General features: G+C 35.9%; 1 protein-coding gene across 1 annotated transcript in view; it reads right to left on the bottom strand.

Moving 5' to 3' along the window:
• Positions 1 to 20,340, bottom strand: part of KTN1 (kinectin 1) — a 108,819-nt gene that overhangs the window by 61,715 nt on the left and 26,764 nt on the right. The window contains exons 3-6 of the mRNA XM_039240505.1: positions 11,713 to 12,265; positions 8,137 to 8,274; positions 6,382 to 6,552; positions 5,183 to 5,313 (exon numbers count right to left, since the gene is read on the bottom strand). Of these exons, the coding sequence (XP_039096436.1) occupies positions 5,183 to 5,313; positions 6,382 to 6,552; positions 8,137 to 8,274; positions 11,713 to 12,235 (963 nt within the window). The 5' untranslated portion in view covers positions 12,236 to 12,265. The remainder of the gene's footprint in view (positions 1 to 5,182; positions 5,314 to 6,381; positions 6,553 to 8,136; positions 8,275 to 11,712; positions 12,266 to 20,340) is intronic.

The following is a 20,340-nucleotide window of genomic DNA, read 5'->3' on the forward strand; positions in this document are numbered from 1 at the left end:
CCCCCCCACATCCATCAGTCCTCAGTTTTTGTCAGCATTCAAGAGTCTCTCATGGTTTGCCTCTCTCCCTTTCCCCCACCATTTCCGCCCTTCTTCTCTCCCTTGTTCCTCTGCCAAGTTCCTCCTAATCCTCCTATAAGTGCAAACATATGATATTTGTCTTTCTCTGCCTGACACAAAGAAATAAATTTTTTTACAAAAAATTCTAGGACTCCAGTTTTAAATTCAGAGTCAAGACATAATCTCTCCTTTCTCCTCCTAAAAAAAAAAACCAAAAGAGAAATATGAAAGCAAAATACAAACAAAATGAAACAATCATCTGTAATGTCAAAGCATAACATCAGAAAAGAACCCCAAAAGTAGTGGAGATCAAACACAGGCTCTCAACAACCCTGTCAAAATATACTCAAGACTACAGAAGCGCTCTGGTGCCTAGTTCTCTGCAATTAACCAGCATATCCTGAAAGGCAAAACCAAAAATCTTCCATCTGACATCAGGAACAAAGACACAACGTAGGAATTTTCTTGGAAGGAGAACTCAAGAAGCAAAAGAAGTGAGAATGAAGAAATCATACAAACTTTATTTCAAAGAAAGCAGCTAGTGAGGCAAAGTTGGGACAAATTCTTCATAGTGATACTCTATACTGAAGTCTTTTATCTGGGAAGACAGAAAGGCTAAAAGAAATTTTCACACACAGCCTGAGGAGAACAGCACTTAGCATTGGTCCTTCATTATCAATCTCCAGGCAAAGAGGAACACCCTCACTGATTGAGTACTTTTTAATCAGTACTAATAGGAGTACTGATTAAAAAGAAAACAGAGTCAGGACACCTGGGTGGCTCAGTCAGTTAAGCATCCGACTCTTGGTTTTGGCTCAGGTCATGATCTCATAGTTTCGAGGAGTTCGAGCCCCCTGTCTGGCTCTGCACTGGCAGCAAGGAGCCTGCTTGGGATTCATTCTCTCTCTTTCTCTCTCTCTCTCTCTCTCTGCCCCTCCCCTGCTTGTGCTATCTGTCTCTCTCAAAATAATTAAACTTAAAAAAAATGTTTTTTTAAAGACAAAAGAGTCTATATAAGATACATGAAAAAGGAAAACACAAAAAACAAATGACACGTGAAGAAAAATCACCAAAAAAAAGATTGTCAAAGAGCAGACAAAAATTGTGATTAAAAAAATATCACTATGATTTTTAAAATCCTTATAGCAGTCATTTCTGGAAAAATAAGAGCAAAGCATAGAGCTCACAAGAAAAGCTCAAAGAAAAGACCACAGAACAAGATCAAGTATGACCCAGCAATACCCAAAAGACAAGCTGCCAAAATACAGTAAGAGACACAGTCTAGGACGGAGAGAAGTGTAAAAAAAAAAAAAAAAAAGTAGAAATAAACCAAAACTTTTTTCTTAGGATTAAAATATGAAAGACAAAGACAATAGGCAAAGATTTAGTAGATACTTACTTGATACTCATTATTTCAATTATTTTAAGGAATAAATCTCATGACTGAAAAGACATGCTTAATCCCAAGAAATATTGGTAGAGGATACAGGAGTCAAGGCCAAAACCATATTAAATTTACTGCTGAACTTAAAAGAAACTGAATCCTTTGATGTTTGTATGGTAGGGTGGACACTGGAAAAGTCAATAAATAAACATTTGGGTGGGTTGCCCAAAAGATGTTTTTATTGTGAGAGCAGTCTGACAAAACTACATGAAAAGAATGCAAAATTCAGTGTGTTCTTAGCTCTATCCAGCTGAGTAAAGAATGGTGAAGCAAGCATGAAAAATTCTTAAGGAAAGAAAGTAAAACCCAGAAATATTATACTTCACCAAATTATTATTCATATATAATGACAAGAAAAAAGCATTGTAACTTGCCAGAACCACAGAAATACTTTCTATGAGCCTTTCTTGAAGAAATTCCAGGAAAAATAAATTCAGCCAACCAAGAGATGAATACAGAAACCATGGCAAAAGAACTGTTATCAAGCCTCGAACTGACCATTAACCTGCAGAATTATGACTAAAACATGAAAATTATAGTCACAAAGCAAACATTAAATATTTTAAGTATCTGATACATAAATGCTATCCCTAACAAAAGTTGAGGGGGGGGAAAAGGAGAAAGGATTGGAAAAAACTTAAGTAGGCAAACCTTCTCCTGTTATATAGCAGAGTCAGAAGAGTTAATAATTTAAAGTTGGAAAATCACATTAATTGAGGCAAAGATATTTAAAGGTCAACACTAAAAATGATCAACTAAAATAATCAAATCAAATAGTTTCTTACTAATTAATACATTAACAGTTAAGATTTTTGAGCAAATACTTATGCTAGGAACTCTAAGTACCTACTGTGTATTATTTTATTTAATATTCAAAACCTGATTATCATTCCCATTTGAGAGAGGAGGAAACTGAGGCACTGGGGTTAAGTAACTTATTTCAGGCCAAACAAATCTCAATGTGGCAGAACTCAGATATGAATCCACGAAATCTGACTCTAGAACCCAGGATATTAACCTAATATAAAACACAAGTATCTTGTAGCTTAAACATAAAGGCACATGAGTGCACATGCACACGCACACGCTCACACACCACATAACATCTCCTCTTCAACTCTGCAACCCTTCTAGCTTTTACTGTATTTTCCACTCCCCATCTAAGGTATTCAGAGCAGACACTGTACCCTTTCCTATTCATTCAATTATCTATAGTCTAGTACTTCAAACTGCTTTCACTGAGGATATCAAATCCAATTTTTTAATCCTTATCATCCTTCATGTCTCTAAAGCATGCCACTGTTGACTTTTCCCCTCACCAGTAATCTCTCTACCCTCCCTAAGTGTCTGTGATTCTGCTGTCTCCCTGGTGTTGATTCTCCTCCTACTTTTCTTTAGTACCCTTTGTGGTGGCTTTCCCTGCCCTTTAAATGTCAGTGGTTCTCAGGGTTCACTCTTGAATTTTCTTAGCACTCCCCACATTCTCTCTGGTCTAGCATACATCCACCATGTGTATTGTTGATAGTGGATTACTTTCCTAAATCACACCCATTGCCATCTTTTTTCAACTCCAGAGAAATGTATGTTCAACTGTGAAATGAATATATCCACTTCAATGACCCAAAGGATGCCTAAAGCAACTTCCCAAAATTTTTCACAATCCTCTACTCTTTCCTCCTCTGCAAATGTTCATAAATACCATGGTCACCACAATTTATCCAGTTACTCAAGAGCAAAAACAAGCATTCATTCTAGACTTTTCTTTAGCCACCACATCTAACTGGTCAGCAAATACTCTAACCCCTCCATTTCCATCCTATGCTGGTGTTCCTTCCTCTGAAATAGTCGTTATTAGAGGTGGGGATTTATTTATATCTGGAACCTTGGTATCTATTAAAAGTCTGATCAAGACAGTTTCTATGACAGGAAAATGGAGACACTAAACTTATTTTTGCAAATACTGGGGACCTACAAAGACACTGAGTCCCTGCAGATGAGAACAGAACCACTCTATGAGAAACCCAGAACAATTAGATTTTGGAACAAAAAGTTCCAAAGGTGGGGGAAAAACGTGAAGCTGCAAAATACACACAAAACACTATCTTTAAGAGTCCCCAACTTCTTCCTTGGCCTGCCTAAAGCAGCTATCAAGGCGAAGCTGATTTACCTCCCAGTCTCTAGAGTTCAAAGCTATCTCAGACAATAAAATAACTACTCTTGCCCCCTTAAGCCACTACACCAACATCCTTAGAAGAGAACACTTAAAGCAATTATTTTCAATTTTAAAAAGCAGTAATTTCAAACATTAGGTTGTAACACAAACTTCAGCTGAAGGCTTTTCCCTTATCCCCACAAATAGCTATGAACTCTAAGATAGATATACTTACCCAATTAAAATAAATCAAAGGCCAAATTCTTCAATCAAGAATTTCAAGAAAGCTTCTTGCAACAGAATAATCAGATATTGTGACCAAAGTCACAGAGTTACAACACTCAACCTGATTACCCTGGAATACCTTGCTTACACTGAGCCACTGGTGACACCACATAGAGACCATCCAACAAGCATAATGTACTGTAAAATGCCAGACTTGTAAAACTCATCGTCAGTAGATACTTGGAGGTATAGACGGACTTAATATGCTATGATAAATGCTATGACAAAAAAAAGTCTAGATGGTTATGAGAAGGAATAGCAGAGAGAACAATTTAGACTGGGAATTCAGATTAGCTTTACATAAGGAAAAGATACAGCAACAGAAACTAGGAGACTACTAAAGGTAATCAGGTGAGAGGGATAGCCTGGACTTGAGGGGACTTTAAGAAATAAAAGGAAAGCCACGAGGAAAGCCATTCATGGTTTTAAAACAGGTAAGTGGTTAGGGGGAGGGAGGGAGGGAAGGAGTGAGGGTGGATGGGTGGGTGTGTGTGTGTGTGTGTGTGTAAGTAACAGGAACAGTTAAGTCCACATCTGTGTGTGTGTGTGTGTGTGTGTAGAATAAGAACAGTTAAGTCCACATCTAATACTGAATATCAGACAGACACCACGTCACCTTATCTCACACAAGTAACATCTGAAAACTTGTCACCTTTCTAACATGACATAGTATACATGATAAAATAGTGAGCCTGACCCACAAGAAATTAAATATTAACTCCATGGATTGTTTTTATTAGTCAGTCATAGCAGTGATTCTACTATCCAAATCACTTATTTTAGAAAGACCATCTCTCTCCCTCTCTCCCTCCTTCTCTCTCTCTCTCTCTCTCTCTTTCACACACACACACACACACACACACCCAGCAAAGATTCCCAGGCTTTCTGAAGTAGGCTACCTTCAGTCACAAAAACATTCCATGTATTCTATCCAGAAATCGCCTGACCTTTCCTCCAGAGCACAGCAAAGCAAAGCACAGTGTTAAGTGCCAAATGACTTTAAAGCCTTATAAATCATCTTACTATAAGCACTTCACTTTCGTCAGACACCTCACTAAATAAATGTATTGAATAGTGTGGATATATGAAATAACTTCTGAAGCCATTCCAGAACTTTTCAATATGACTATGCGCTTTGGAGTATGAATGATGGGAATGAATTTATTCCTCTAGCAAAAGTCTTATTTGGTGAACTTCTAATCACTGATCCCAAATATGCCCATAATAAAAAACATGCTTACCTTCTTTAAAGCATCCTGTATCACACCAGACTTCTCTTTTAGCAAGTCTACAACACAAAGGGCCTCATCTTCAGAAAATATCATAGTCTTTAAGGACAGAAGAAAATCTTTAAATTTCACTTCAGCATTTTCTTAAAAAAAACAAAAAAAAAACAAAAAAAAAACAAAAAGAAACCAGAGTTGGTATTTAAGAGACACAAGTAATAACTTCAGCAAACGTAAGCATCAAGAATTCTTGACCCAGAAAGTCAATAACCAAGAGAAAATAGATTTACATTTCAGACAATAAAAAATGCTCCAGTCAAGAGAAAAAAAAAAGTGTTTATAATCTTTAATATACTATGGAACAATTATATTAACTAAAATTTAATCAAACTACAGAATACTAAAGTGCCAATATGCCCTCACTTTCCAAAAAAAAAAAGTCATTCCACTGTCTAGTACACTAGTATCTATACCAGATATGTTCACGAATATTCTCATTTAACCTTAATACTCATGACATACAAATCATATCTTACAGATGAGAAAATAAGCATGAAGATAATTATAAAAAGAAATATATTTTTTAAAAAAGGAAATATTATTTCACAAATATCAAATACATACAAACAATCCTGACATTTAAAAGAAAATCCAGGCATCAAGCATCCCAATTCACTCAGTTTCCTCGGGGGCTCTTATATAAGCCACAAACTTCTTTTCTTAAAAAGCAACTGCCACCCATTAGACCCAAAGAAGCCCAAAGCTTTAATAGTTCGGCAACATCATAAGTTTAAAAAGTCAGTTGTGTGCATGTGTGAGAGCAAGGTATGGGAACTCTCTGTACTTTCCACTCAATTTTGCTATGACGCTACCACTGTTCTTAACAACAACAACAACAACAACAACAACAAGTCTATTAAAAAACAATAATGAAAGGTGGCTGTGAACTAGGATAGAAACCTCACAAAAGACAATAGGAGGAGAGAAAAAAATCGTCAGACAGCAAAATAGCTGTGAGATCTTAGGCAAGTCAAATTCAAGGGTCTGGACTCACAAAACTTGGCAGTTGGACTAGAACATTACCAATAAACCTTTTATTAGAAAGCTTCTATTATTCTTTTACCATTCATTGTTTCTATGAGAAAATTTACTCAACTCCACCAGAACTCAAAAATGAGCTTCTTCAATACAAATTGTTGCATGTTGCATATTACCTTTGTCAGTTTCAGTCTTCAATTTTTTAGCCCCCATTTTCAGGATTCCTTCTACTTGGTCAGGTTTAATTAGATCAATAACATCTCTCTTCTCCAGCACAGGATTTGGATCAGCATTATCCATCAAAGGCATATAAGCAGTTGCATGAATAAGGGGTTCATCTACTAAGACTGCAATTTAAGTTCAACAAAATTAGAATTACTCAGGGTTTTTACAGCACAGTAATTAAATAACATGTACACAAATTTATGTTTAATGAGAAATGCAATTATTTTGAAATATCTAACATCAAGTCAATTTGGCTTTATATTCCTGTTTTATCATTTAACAAATCAAAACATACTTCTAATTAAGCAGTTCAATATTATTTTACAGTAAATCATTTAAGTTATCTGAAAGTGTATCTCTCTAATAGTTATCTGAAAACTTCTTATATCCTTTATATTTTAGTTGGTTCTCATTTTCTTCCTGTTTTAACTAAAAATCCATTCACATTTAATATTTATGTTTGTATTTACTGAATTCTTAGTGCAAATGATAGCTTTTAACGGAGTTCTTTCCACTTTCTAGGTACAAAAATCAGTCCTTGTTCTTTGCAGATATCATCTCATTTCTAAAAGTTATGCCTGTAATTTCCATGGCAATCTTACTGAACTGGTTAAAATTTGCATGACAACATTAAAAGCGGAGGAAGGAAGCCCCCTTACACTTTGTTCCTACTTCTAATGGGAAGAACTTTAAGAGTTTGAACATTAAAGTCTGATGTCTGCTGGCTAAAGATATAAACTTCCATACACATATGGAAATCTATCTTCTGACCTTTTTAAAAAAGCTTTTGGGCATGAATAGTCTTTTATTTAAAAATCTGTAACAAAAGGCACCTGGGTGGCTCAGGGGGTTAAGCAACTGACTTCGGCTCAGGTCATGATCTCATGGTTCATGAGTTCAAGCTCCGCATCAGGCTCTGTGCTGACAACTCAGAGCCTGGAGCATGTTTCAGATTTTTGTGTTGCCCTCTCTCTCTCTCTCCCCCCTCCTCCCTGGCTCACAGTGTCTCTCAAAAATAAATAAGCATTAAATTTTTTTAATTTATAATAAATATTTGATTTTATCAAATACTTGTGGGTAATATTTTTATATACCTACTTGCTTGATACATCCTAATTTTACTGTAAATAATAGAATTTCATCTTTTCACGTTCCAATTTTACTATTTTCTAGCACTAGTTGATACCATAGCCCAATATTATTTGACTATCACCACTTAATCTACACACATTTCACAGAGGTTTTCCTTGAACAATTCTGAACATATAAAAACTTCTCCATCACTCTTAATTGAAGCTTCCCACACACACATGCAAACAATGTTTAGAAAATTGGGAATATAGAGTAATGATATACCTAGCCAAAAAGCATAATCTTTTAAGTGATATTTCAAAGTACAAATGTTTCAGGAACACTTTTCTTCTATATTTATGTGCTATTTACATTATTTTCAAAACTCAGTTGAGAATATTTAATAAATGCTTTGTCCTTTTTAAATTTCAGATAAACTTCATCACAAACATATACCCTGGCCATCTGTCAAAGCACTATGAAACCACAAGAGATCCCTGGACTTCTTTTAGCATTAACATTGTTACAGTACACGTTAAAGAGGGAATTAAAGAGTACGTGAGTTCTAGGATCCTTGTCCTAACTGTACTTCTCTAGAATTAGTATTTATATAATACATTATCTACACAGTTCACCGTTTTCTGTCTTTTGCTTCCTTGAAGAAACTTTCTTCTTTCCTGATCCACTTTCTTGTTTAGTCTCTTGATGGATGGGTAATGATTCTTGCTTTTTTGAAGGTGCCATAAGAGTTTCCACCTTTTTATCCTGATCATCTTTATTGAAAATAAATGAAAAGTCATCATAGCAAACAATGAACACACCAGAAGATTCAATTACTAGTAAATAATTCACAGAATTCTTTACCTTCAAAATTTCAAACTCTAACAGCATCATTTTAGCTTTCTCACTCTGTTACACTTACCTTTAACTTCATCAAGACTTCTAAAATTACTTGTTGCTTCTTTTATAGCCCATTTCTCAGCCACTCTTAATCCTACTCAGGCTATAGGCATGCTTAAATCCCCATCACCTTAAAAAATAAAACCCTCCCCACCACTATAATTCCTAGCCTTTGATACACATTTCGTATATTAACAAAAGAATGATTAGTACTTCTATTTCTACCAATCATTTCTCAATTGCAACCTGATTTTTATCTCCTTCACTATCCATGAAAAGATCTTACATGGCAATCTAGTGTCTCAAATGCCATACTCTACCAATAACCTTTATTTCTTCTTTGACTTGTATTTAGCATTTCATACTACTGTTCTCCACATCCTTAAAATTTTGTCTTCAATACACTAAGTGAAATAAGAAGGTCAGAAAAGGACAAATATTGTATGATTTCACTTATATAAAGTACCGAGACCAGTTAAATTCACAGAAACAAAGTAGAATGGTGGTTGCCAGGGACTGCTGGGAGAGGGGAATGAGGAATTACTGTTTATTTAATAATAGGTACAGAGTTTCTGCTGGGGAAGAAGAAAAGGTTCCTAAGATGACTGGTGGTGACAGCTGCATAAGAATGTAAATGTACTTAATGCCACAGAACTATACACTTAAAAATGGTGAAATGGTTAAATGTTACTGTATATTTCACCACAAAAAATAAAATTTAAAATTCTATCAGCTCCCATAATTCTTTTCTTACACTTGGAATATTCCTTCGCAGACTCTTTTGTGAGCTGTTTCTACAGAATACCTCATATGCTAGTATTCTTCTGGGTAGTGTCTTTAATTTAAACAATTCCCTTGAATACTGTTATCTATACCCATGACTTGAACTACTATTTTCATGCTTAAGTCTTCTAAATCTATATTCTAGCCTCATGTCTTTGCACTTACATATCCTACTGCATCCTAAATTGCTCCTTATGAAAGTGCCCCCCCACAAACACAGGAACCTGAAACACAACCTGAAAGCATTCTCCTCTCCATACATATCCACTCTCTCTCCAATATTCCCTATCTTAGTGCTACCAAACACCTAGCAATTAAGGGTTGGCAAACTTTTTCTGTAAAGGGCCAAACATTAAATATGTTTACATGTCCATACATACTGTCAAAACTATTTGGGGCGCCTGGATGGCTCAGTTGGTTAAGTGTTCAACTCTTGATTTTGGCTCAGGTCATCATCACGCAGTTCGTGGGATCAAGCCCTGGGTCAGGCTCCGCATTGAGCATGAAGCCTGCTTGAGATTCTCTCTCTCTCTCTCTCTCTCTCTCTCTCTCACTGTCCCTCCCCTCCCTTGCTCCCTCTCTCCCTCTCTCTCTCAAAATAAATAAATTAACATTTTAAAAATATTAAAACTATTCATCTGCCGTTGCAGTATGAAAGCCAGCCATAGACATATGTTAATGGATGAGTATGACTGCATTAAAAAAAAACTTTATTTCTAGACAAAGAGGTTTGAATTTCATATAATTTCCACATTTAACAAAATATTATTATTTGGATTTTTTTCAAATCACTGAAAACATAAAAACTATTCTTGGCACATGGACCATAAAAAACAGAAAGCAGGCCAGATTTGACTCAAAGATTTTAGTATGCCAAACCTGAGAAGCTTAAAACTTGGATAATCAGTCTTGATGCTGCCTTCTCCTTTATCTACCATATTTCATTTAATAAGATTGATCATGTTATTTTTACTTTGTGGATCTCTTCAATCTACTTTTTTTTTTTTTTTTTAAGTAGGCTCCATACTCAATGTGGGGCTTAAATCCACAACCCTGAGAGCAAGAGTCGGATGTTCTACCAACTGAGAGCCAGCCAGGTGTCCCTCTAATCTACTTTCTATTTCTTCTGTCAGTATCATAGTTCAGTCCACCAATTTAACTTTGGAAAAAATAATCTCATAACTAAATTATCTACATTAAACACTAACCCCATAAAACTTGTCCTCCTCAAGTTCTGCCAAAGACATCTTTCATATAAACAGGACCATGTAAACTGACCTGTTTGCAAATCTTCAACAATGTCTAAACTATAACATCCTAGGTCCTTAACACTGTATATAAAAACCATCATGACCTGGCCCCTACAGACCTTTTCATCTTTGTGTCCTACTACTCCCAACCTCATATTTCATGGTTTAACAATACACTGTACTCCTATCTCTGTGTCTTTCCAAGTGACAGTCTGCCAGTACGGAATGAAACCCACTAGATGCTTAGTGAAGTGATTCATTCTAGAAGACCTCAGGTACTGCCTCCGCTTTAAAGCTCTTTACCCCTTGTCCCCATAAGCAGTAGTTGTTTGGGCTTCCACATTTCTTCAATACTTCAAACATCTCTCATGCAAGTCACATTTCATTACTGGCTTAGATGTCCTTCTACCCCACTAAAATAGAGGTGCTTACTCTGATTTCTCTAGTACCATGCCCTGGTCATAGATGGCAAACAAATATTTAAAATCCAATATAACTAATTCAACACTCCACAAGTTAAGACACACCAACAGTGGTAAACACAAGTCCTTTCATAAAACCTGTTTGCAGTTTCACACATCATGACACCATTTCTTATGTGCTTTCCATTACATCTGTTAACCCCTTTACCTAGAATATCCTCTCCCACCCTTCCTAGTTACCCAAAAAACCAGGTAGTATTTATGGAACCTCTAAGGTTAATTTTAGGCATTACATCCTCTAAATGATCCACTTAGGACTCCAACACTGGTTTAGACATATCAAGATCATTATACTAAACATTTTACAGTAATTATTTATGTTCATGTCTACAGCTTGAAAATGCACTAGTTTTATCTCTGCAGCCCTAGTACCTAGTATAATGCCTAGTATAAAATAGCTGTATGATAAATAGTTGTGAAATTAAAGACAAAAACAGTATCTAATTTATCTTTTCATCTTTAGTTCCCATCACACTAATCAAAAAATGGAGATTCTAACTGCTGATATTTATAGGTCCCTACTAGTTCTAGCAACACAGTTGGATTTTATATATTTCCATTGTTTCTTTTCTATATTTCTAATATAAAGTTTAGTTTTAAATGCTTTATGATCAATAATTTTATCAGCATTTAACGTTAATGAAAGCCAACACACAGTTAAAATGACAATGTTCATGGTTTCAGATTCAGTATTTTTAACATTCTGTATACACACCTAACAAAGTATCTAAATTTCAAATTCTAAAGTCATTAAAACAAATACAATCACTCAATAAAGTTGAATAGATTATAATACCGCTTCCATTTTTAGACTTCTTCTGTCCTGGTTTCTTCTTTGAGGCAGCTGCTTCAGAAGGGGGGGTGGGCTGCTTAGTAACTGGGACAGGTTCTACTTTTTTGCCTGGAATCTTTGACACATCACTTTCTTTGGTGACCTGTTCTTCTAGTACAGGCTTGTGTTTCTTTTCCTTCTTCTTTCTTTCTCTGACACTGCCTGACGTTTCAACTGCACTCAGTGGAACAGGTACAACTTGCTCCTCTTCTACAGCCAAGGCGTCAGATAACGTAAAGTCCCGGGGAACACTCTCAGAGTCAGATTCATGGAGGTTCCCATTCTGGATTTCTTTCTTCTTATTCTTTTTCTTCTCTGCCTTCTTTTTATCTGTTTTGGTAGGAATAAGCTTTTGTTCTCTTTTCTGCTTTGCAAGAACTTCATCATACAATGTTTCTTTCATGAAAAGCCAGAAGAAGAGGAAAATTACTGTAATAACTACTGAAGGAATAAGGACAATAAAATATGTTGATTCATAAAACTCCATGGTGCTTGTGTTAATGTGATCCTATAAAACCTAAAAGGGAGAGAGGGGAACAAAACCTTGAGTCATTGTTACAAACATTAAACACAAAACCTCTGCTCTTTCAAGTAGTATTTCAGATCTAACCTGATGTACAAAATCTAAGCAGGTCATAGCTGTTTAAATTACATACTTAATTATTTTTCCATTTGCAATTCAAATATACTATAAAATAAAAATGTGTGGTAATAATTGTAATACATCCTCTATTTTTAAACCATATGAAAAGATCCTCATGAGAGGAAAATAACTCTAGACACCCATTACTTTTTTTCCCCAAATATCAACTTTTGAATTTTATTATTATTTACCTTTTTTCCTTTTATTGCACATGTTGACCAATACTACTATATGTGGAAACAGAAGCATCAACTATTAACAAAACACTGGATATTCATTAAAAGTACTATAACTTTTGGGGCCCCTGGGTGAGTCGGTTAAGGGTCTGATTCTTCATTTCATCTCAAGTTATGATCTCACGGTTCAGGAGTTTGAGCCCTGCACTGGGCTCCGTGCTGTCAGAGTAGAGCCTGCTGGAATTTTCTCTCCCTCTCTCTCTGCCCCTCCCCTGATTGCGTGCTCTCTCAAAAAAAAAAAAAAAAAAGTACCATACTTTTAATTGCAGAGAGAGAGAGAAAGGTGGTTCATTCCTTCATTTAGAGATTTCAGCCCATTCACCAACTGCTAGTACCTTTATTCCAACAACTAATAGCCTCATGATATAAGTAGGATACATCACAGATACAAGAACATAATACAGTCAAATCAAAATGTTAGGCTGTGCCATTTGGTATTAAAATAAATTACAAATTAGATGCTTTTCTTGATTTTTTTTTTCAGGGCACCCCTTACTACAAACTAAATTATACAGCAAAAACAAATCTGGCTATCATAATCTTTCCCAAATGCTAAAAGATAAAAGAGAGGCCTTGCCTCATTAACGGAGTATCAGTTCTACTTTTAGATTAACCCAACAGTTATAGAAAACAAAGGTATGGTCTGATTACCCAGATCTGCCTTGAACATAGACACTATAATCCCTCATCTGAAGGGTAGTCACAGCTAAAATTAAACCTCAAAGTAAGAATGATTCTGATGTTTAGGCTTAGATATCAATATTCCTAAAAATATTTATAAGCCACATAACTATGGCTTGTATCTTCATAACTCTTATCACATTTGTTGTGGGAAAAGGCAAGGTATGTAATGCAGATGAAATTAAACCTGTGGACATGTTTAAGGTAAAGCTATGAAAATTCTACTTTTGCACTATTGATGTGTAAATGAATCTGAGAATCTTAAGTTCTTAAATTATCCATCTGAAGTCTCAAAAACAGGTAATGATTAAAGACACAAAATTCCACCTAAACAGAATCATTCTGAGAAGTATTTAAGACCTTAGAAAACAGTGGCTTTAAAGCTGAATAAATCTGAGTTTAATGAATGTAAGACTTCACCAGAAGCATTTGAATAGGACTCATGAGTTTTCCAAGACAAAATAAAGCTATTCACAGTCTCTGTTAACTGCCAAGACAGACAGACCTAGAAATCTTTTGTTGATAACCTAACAAACTTGAACTTGTTTAGTTTAATTCTGTCTTTCAACTTCCTTGTATCTCATTTAAAAATGTGGAGTATACTTTTTTCAAGGTATACCAGCAATGACTTAAGTCTGGAAATAGTGAGAAATGGAACCTGAAAACAAAGCTGTTTATTAGGCACACTCTTGATATTTATGATTAAAACAAGCATTTGTTACCATTTCACACTTCTCTAAGCAAATTTTTAATGGTGTTAACACAACCCTAGACTTACTTAGATAAGGTTTTAAGAATCTCATTCTCTACTGACTGAGCTAGCCAGGCAGTTAGATAAGGTTTTAAAAGGTTGAAGGGGAACAGGAATCCCATGCTAACAAAATGTTAACAGAAATTTTACACAGAATTGTTCTTCCCTGATAATTCATGAACTCTCCAGGTTTTTAACTGATAAGATTTATTTTACTGTGTCTAAGTGTTACTTGTCAACCAGAAATGCTTCCAAAGAGCAGGGTTTTTTGTTTTGTTTTTTTTAATTTTTTTTAATGACTTATTTATTTCTGAGAGAGAGAGAGAGAGGCAGCGTGAGCAGGGGAGGGTCAGAGAGAGAGGGAGACACAGAATCTGAATCAGGCTCCATGTCAGCACAGAGCCCGACGCGGGGCTCGAACTCACAAACTGTGAGATCGTGACCTGAGCTCAAGTCGGACACTTAACCGACTGAGCCACCCAGGCACCCCGGGTTTTTTGTTTTAACATTACTGTCCACAGGCTACATGCAGCCTGTCCAAGTAGCTCGGGAGGTAGGGAGAAAAAAACAAAACAGTGAGTTAAAACTTGGATTTTTGCTTTGGGGAAGAAAAGCCGCAAAGGCATTTACCAGCAGCCACAGATGTTGGGGGCGGGGGGGATGTCAAGTCAAAGTTAGAAAGACCTTGAACAGCAAACTGCAGTCATGTGCAGCCTAGGTCTCAGGAGAGCAAAATCTATGATTTAAAGCAAGAAATAAACGTTCAGAGAAAAGAGCCCATCAGACTACAAGAACTTTATAACACAGAGTCTTCAAATGTTGTGATGATTTTCTAGTTCCCTCTTCCAGGTCTCATAAAAGCCTGGAAGGGGAATCATGATTCCCATCTCTGGATTTTTAGAAGATTCATTTCACGTAATTCAATTCCCCTTCTCTTGAACTTGCTTTCTGCATCTAGAGAAGCCTAACCAGAACACCAAGACAAACTTAAAGTCAAGAAAATGCTTGTAATTTTTTTTCTTTTAATTTTTTTAATGTCTTATTTATTTCTGAGAGAGAGAGAGCGAGAGAGCAAGCAGGGGAAAGTCAGAGAGAGAGAGGCAGACACAGAACCCGAAACCGGCTCCAGGCTCTGAGCTAGCTGTCAGCACAGAGCCCAATGCAAGGCTCTAACCCACGAACTGTGAGATCATGACCTGAGCCGAAGTCGGACACTCAACCGACTGAGCCACCCAGGTGCCCCAATGTTTGTAATTCTTTAATCCAACAATCCTGATTTTTTTTAATCCAAGAAATCTGAAAGGAAAAGCAGCACATATAAAGATGTTCACAGCAACATTATATATAACATGAAAAACAGACATAAAATATCCACCATCAGAATGGGTTCAATTAGCAAACACCAACACAACAAAATATTGCTATTAAAATTGCAAAAACCAAAAAAGCCTGTAATAAGACTTCTTGTCAATTCAACATAGCCAAATATTCAAAAATTATAATTTTACTTGTATGACCAAAACATTTTATGTATAATAGGCCATATCAGGATAATTATATAAAGAAGTATATCAGGGGTCCTAGGTGGCTGAGTCGGTTAAGTGTCCGACTCCTGATTTCGGCTCAGATCATGATCTCATAGTTCAGAAATTCGAGTCCTGCATCACGTTCTGTGCGGACTGTGGAGCCTGCTTGAGATTTTCTCTACCTTTCCCCCCTCCTGTGCAAATGTACACACCTCCTTCTCTATCTCCCCCTCTAAAAAAAATAAAGAGCTGTGCTAGAATCACAGGTGCAGTCTCATCTGCCTTAATATTTTAGTTTTACACTTTGTTATTCTTAAGAGATATTCATAAAATGTTTAATTCTTTGCTTAATTCAAAAAATGGCAAAATAAGTATTACAATATCAATTATAAACCATAGCTTCACATTATACTCATGGATGAAAAGAGGCAAAAGGGACTGGAATAAAATCCAGAAAAATACAGAGAAGAACAAAGAGAGCAAGAGATTTTACTTTACGTGGGGCAGGGGAAGACCATGAAAAAATAAAAGGAAAGGGTAGGAAAGGATGAGACAAAGTTAATTTAGCTGAAGGTGAAAGGAATCAGGTTGCTAACATTTTCCAGTCCACAATATACAAGTCAACATATGTTTGTTGATATAACATGTAGACAATTACAATTAGCTCAGGTTTTGAGATGACAGCAAAAGTCACCAACATTAATTTCTTCCATATTCCCTTTGTAATATTAATGAGCTTTTAACCTAATCATATCTTCACCTTAGCAATCAGATTCCAATTGGAATGTAATTAACAGCCCAAGGTGGACAAGTAAAGCAGGAGTGAGATATTCATGGAATCATAAGAAACAAATTTATACCAGCAACTTTAATCTTTTACTTAGACATAAATCCTTCAAGAAATTGACAAAAGACTAATCAACTTTCTCAAAACTAAAGTGTACATACTAAGGTGTAACATATAACTTCAAAAGGTTTCTGGACTCCCTAAAGGCTGTGCATGGATCCCACATTTAAAATCCTGCTCCAGAGTAAGAGAGGAGTTTTCACCCCTGCCCTACAGATAAAGAAATTAAAAAAAAAAAAAAAAAAGTTAACAGGATAGAGAAACAATATATAAAAATTGTTTCATCTGATCATGTATTATGATTCTGTGTTTCAAGTGAGTATGTATTACAAATGCTAATCAAATAATTTTTAAGATTCCATGTACTTATCTTCTTATACGTTAATTTGTTCATACAAAAATTGGGCTGCATTACTCAGTTAAATCTTGTAAACTTCTCAAGAGGCTCAACAACCTTTTAATATTAATAATGTAAAACCTAAAATTTTAAATGATATACAAATAAAATCTAGTAGTAAATACTACAATTTCAACCAAACTGCTTAGTCAAAAATGATATAACTAGACATGATAATAGACTAATTATCTAAGTGCAGGACATCTACAGAAACATCATACATTTAAACATCACACCATTATAGGGGCACCTGGCTGGCTCAGTCAATAGAGCATGTGACTCTTCATCTCAGGGTTCTAAGTTCAAGCCCCATTTTGGGTGTAGAGATCACTTAAAAATAAAAAATCTTGGGGCACCTGCGTGGCTCAAGTCAGTTAAGCATCCAACTTCGGGGCTCAGGTCATGATTTCATGATTGATGAATTCGAGCCCCACATTGGGCTCTCCGCTTCAGCACAAAGCCAGCTTCGGTTCCTCTGTCCTCCTTGCTCTCCGCCCCTCCCCCACTCACGCTCTCTCAAAAATAAACATTAAAAAATAGTAACTAAAAAAAAATAAAAACTGGGGCACCTGGGTGGCTCAGTCAGTTAAGTGTCTGACTTTGGCTCAGGTCATGATCTCACAGTCTGTGAATTCAAGCCCCATGTCGGGCTCTGTGCTGATAGCTTGGAGCCTGGAGACTGCTTCGGATTCTGTATGTGACTCTCTCTCTCTCTGCCCCTCCCCTGCTCACACATTGTCTCTCTCTCAAAATTAAATAAAAACATAAAAAATTAAAATTAAAAATCTTTTTAAAAAATCACACCATTTAAAATAATTAAGACGGTGTAATGCAGCAAAATACATTACAATAACAAAAAAGCTAAAAACTACTTATGTTGAGCACGATTACATACATATAAATTACAACCTGCGACTATACAGAGAAAGTGTAATTTTTTTAGAAATTACAAATATTTTTAATGTAAAGCCAGCTGACCTTTGAACAACACAGGTTTCAACTGTGTATGTGGTCCACTTACACAAAGCTTTTGTTCAGTATATACATCAACTTAATGTATCAATAAATAGAATACAGTGCTATAAATGTATTTTCTCTCCCTTATATCTTAAGAAACATTCTTTACTTTAGCTTACTTTACTGTAAGAATATAGCATATAATCATATAACACACAGAATATGTTAACTGTTGTCAGGAAGGTTCCCGGTCAACAACAGGCTATTAGTAGTTAAGTTTTGGGGGAGTCAATTTAAACGGGAATCTTCAACTGCCTCAAACTTCTGCTTAACTCTTGAACTGTTTTAATTTCTTCTATATCAAAACAGAAATTTAAGTAACCATCCTGAATGTACATTACACTCTTTAAAGTTTAAATAAACACAAACAGGGGCGCCTGGGTAGTTTAGTCAGTTATGTGTCCAACTCTTGATATCGGCTCAGGTCATGATCATGGGATGGAGCCCCACATCAGGCCCCATGCTCAGGGGGGATCCTGCTTAAGAATCTGTTTCTCTCCTTCTGCCCCTTTCCCCTACTCACATGCACCCCCCTCAAATAAATAAATACACAAAAATTTTAAAAAATTGTTTACATGTTATGAGGAGGGAAAACTAAAGCAGTCTGATCAGTATACTACTGAATTTCAAGTAAATATAAGAGTATGAATTCTACTTTCATGCTACCATAGCATTTCAGGTACTCTTGCTTCTGCAATCATTTTCTTTAAAAAGATTTAAAACAAAGGGCATCCCAGTAACTTAATTTTATAAATTCTTCTGTTCTTCAATTGTTAAAATTTTGTCAACTGGGATGACTCAAAGAACTATTAGGGAAAATATAACAAAATTCAAAACTAAATTCCAAACAAACTGAAAGTCAATTTTTTTCCCACTGACATACTAGTAGGCAGGCATCTTTGATTGATTGATTGACTGACTGACTGACTGAGAGACAGATAAATGGCAATGGAGGGAAAGGTAGTTTTCAAACCAGGAATACTAAATTTCAAAGAAATTCCTGTATAAATCAATACTGTCTGGACTACTAAATGAATACACCTTTAAAACATATACAGGCCCCCAGAGTAGCCTTCAGGAGCTTTACTCAAAATACAACATTGTTAAAATTTTAAAGTAGCTGTGAAGCCTAAGCTGAAAAGTCTTATTACAGGTTCTTTGTAAAAATAGTACTCACAAGAAGAAAAAAAAAAAAAAAAAAGAACTATCTGTAACCTAATCACACTGAATCTAAATAGTCTGCATTCCAAACATGCCACTATTCATACCATGTTTTCCTTCCTTTAAATCCATAATAACATCGTACAGTTTTTTAAATGTACAAGTTAATCTTTATAAGAAAAACAGTTTATGGAAAGTACTCTACAGTAATAAAGTCTATTATTGGTGGACCAGTATCTAATCAGATTTCCATTCTACAATAGAAGTATCTATATTTTCTGAATTATTCTTGCTAAAATTTAAGAATAGGCATTGTGTTATTACTAACCTTCAAATACAATATGCATGTTATATTCCAGACACATCCTAAGCAAAAGTATTTTTTAACTTATCTATTTATTGGGGGGCACGGGGCGGGGGGGGGGGCCAGCAGAAAGAGATAGAGGATCCCAGGCAGGCTCGGCACTGTCAGCACAAAGCCCAACGTGGGGCTCAAACTTGTGAACTATGAGATTATGACCTGAGCCAAAACCAAGAGTTTTTTCCTTAACCAACTGAGCCATCCAGATGCCCCGCAAAAATAAACTTTAAAACCAGTAAATAGTAACATAATAAAGCACTAAAATGTAGTTGAGAGTCTTGACTTTCAGTCCCAATTCCGCCTTCGCTCCAGGGGTCTTTTCTTACAAAGCTCTTAATGTCCAAATTACCTGCATGATCTTGGAATACCAAGCCCAAAAATGTAAATGGTTCTAAGTTGGTAGTGCCCACAGTGCCTGTGGCCAGAAGTAAATACACATCCTCTCTGGTGGAATGCTCCCTCAAGCCAGGCTCCTCCAGATTTCCAAAGACTGTCATCCAGATAAGAGCTCACCATGCAAAATGACAGAACGTTAAGATAAGCCACCAGGAGCAAGAGGCAACAAAAACAAACTAAGGAATTAGATCCCTTTAAGATTTAAGATGCTGGAACTAATAGGTTACAACATACTCATAGACAAGAGAGAACTGGGGGAAAAAAGTGAAGAACTATCAAAAGTAACTGGGTAGATATGAATCAAATGAAACTTTTACAAATAAAAAATATCAAAATCTTAAATCCAATGGACAGGTAATCATAGATGCACAGAGGCCATTTAAAATTGGCATTTTTAGTAGGCCAAAGAGATCTGATGAGGGTGAATTAAGTCAATGCAGACAGAGACATTTGAGTGGAACAACTAACAGGGACACAGCAACTCTCACAGCACAAAGTGAGGGAGAAGTCAACACAATTCTTCATTTCTAACTTAGAAGGGTCCATAAATGGAAAAGTCACTTGCCAAGATCAAGA

The sequence above is a fragment of the Hyaena hyaena genome, unplaced genomic scaffold (assembly GCF_003009895.1).
Source record: "Hyaena hyaena isolate Hyena2069 unplaced genomic scaffold, ASM300989v1 scaffold_175, whole genome shotgun sequence".
Classification (NCBI taxonomy): domain Eukaryota; kingdom Metazoa; phylum Chordata; class Mammalia; order Carnivora; family Hyaenidae; genus Hyaena; species Hyaena hyaena.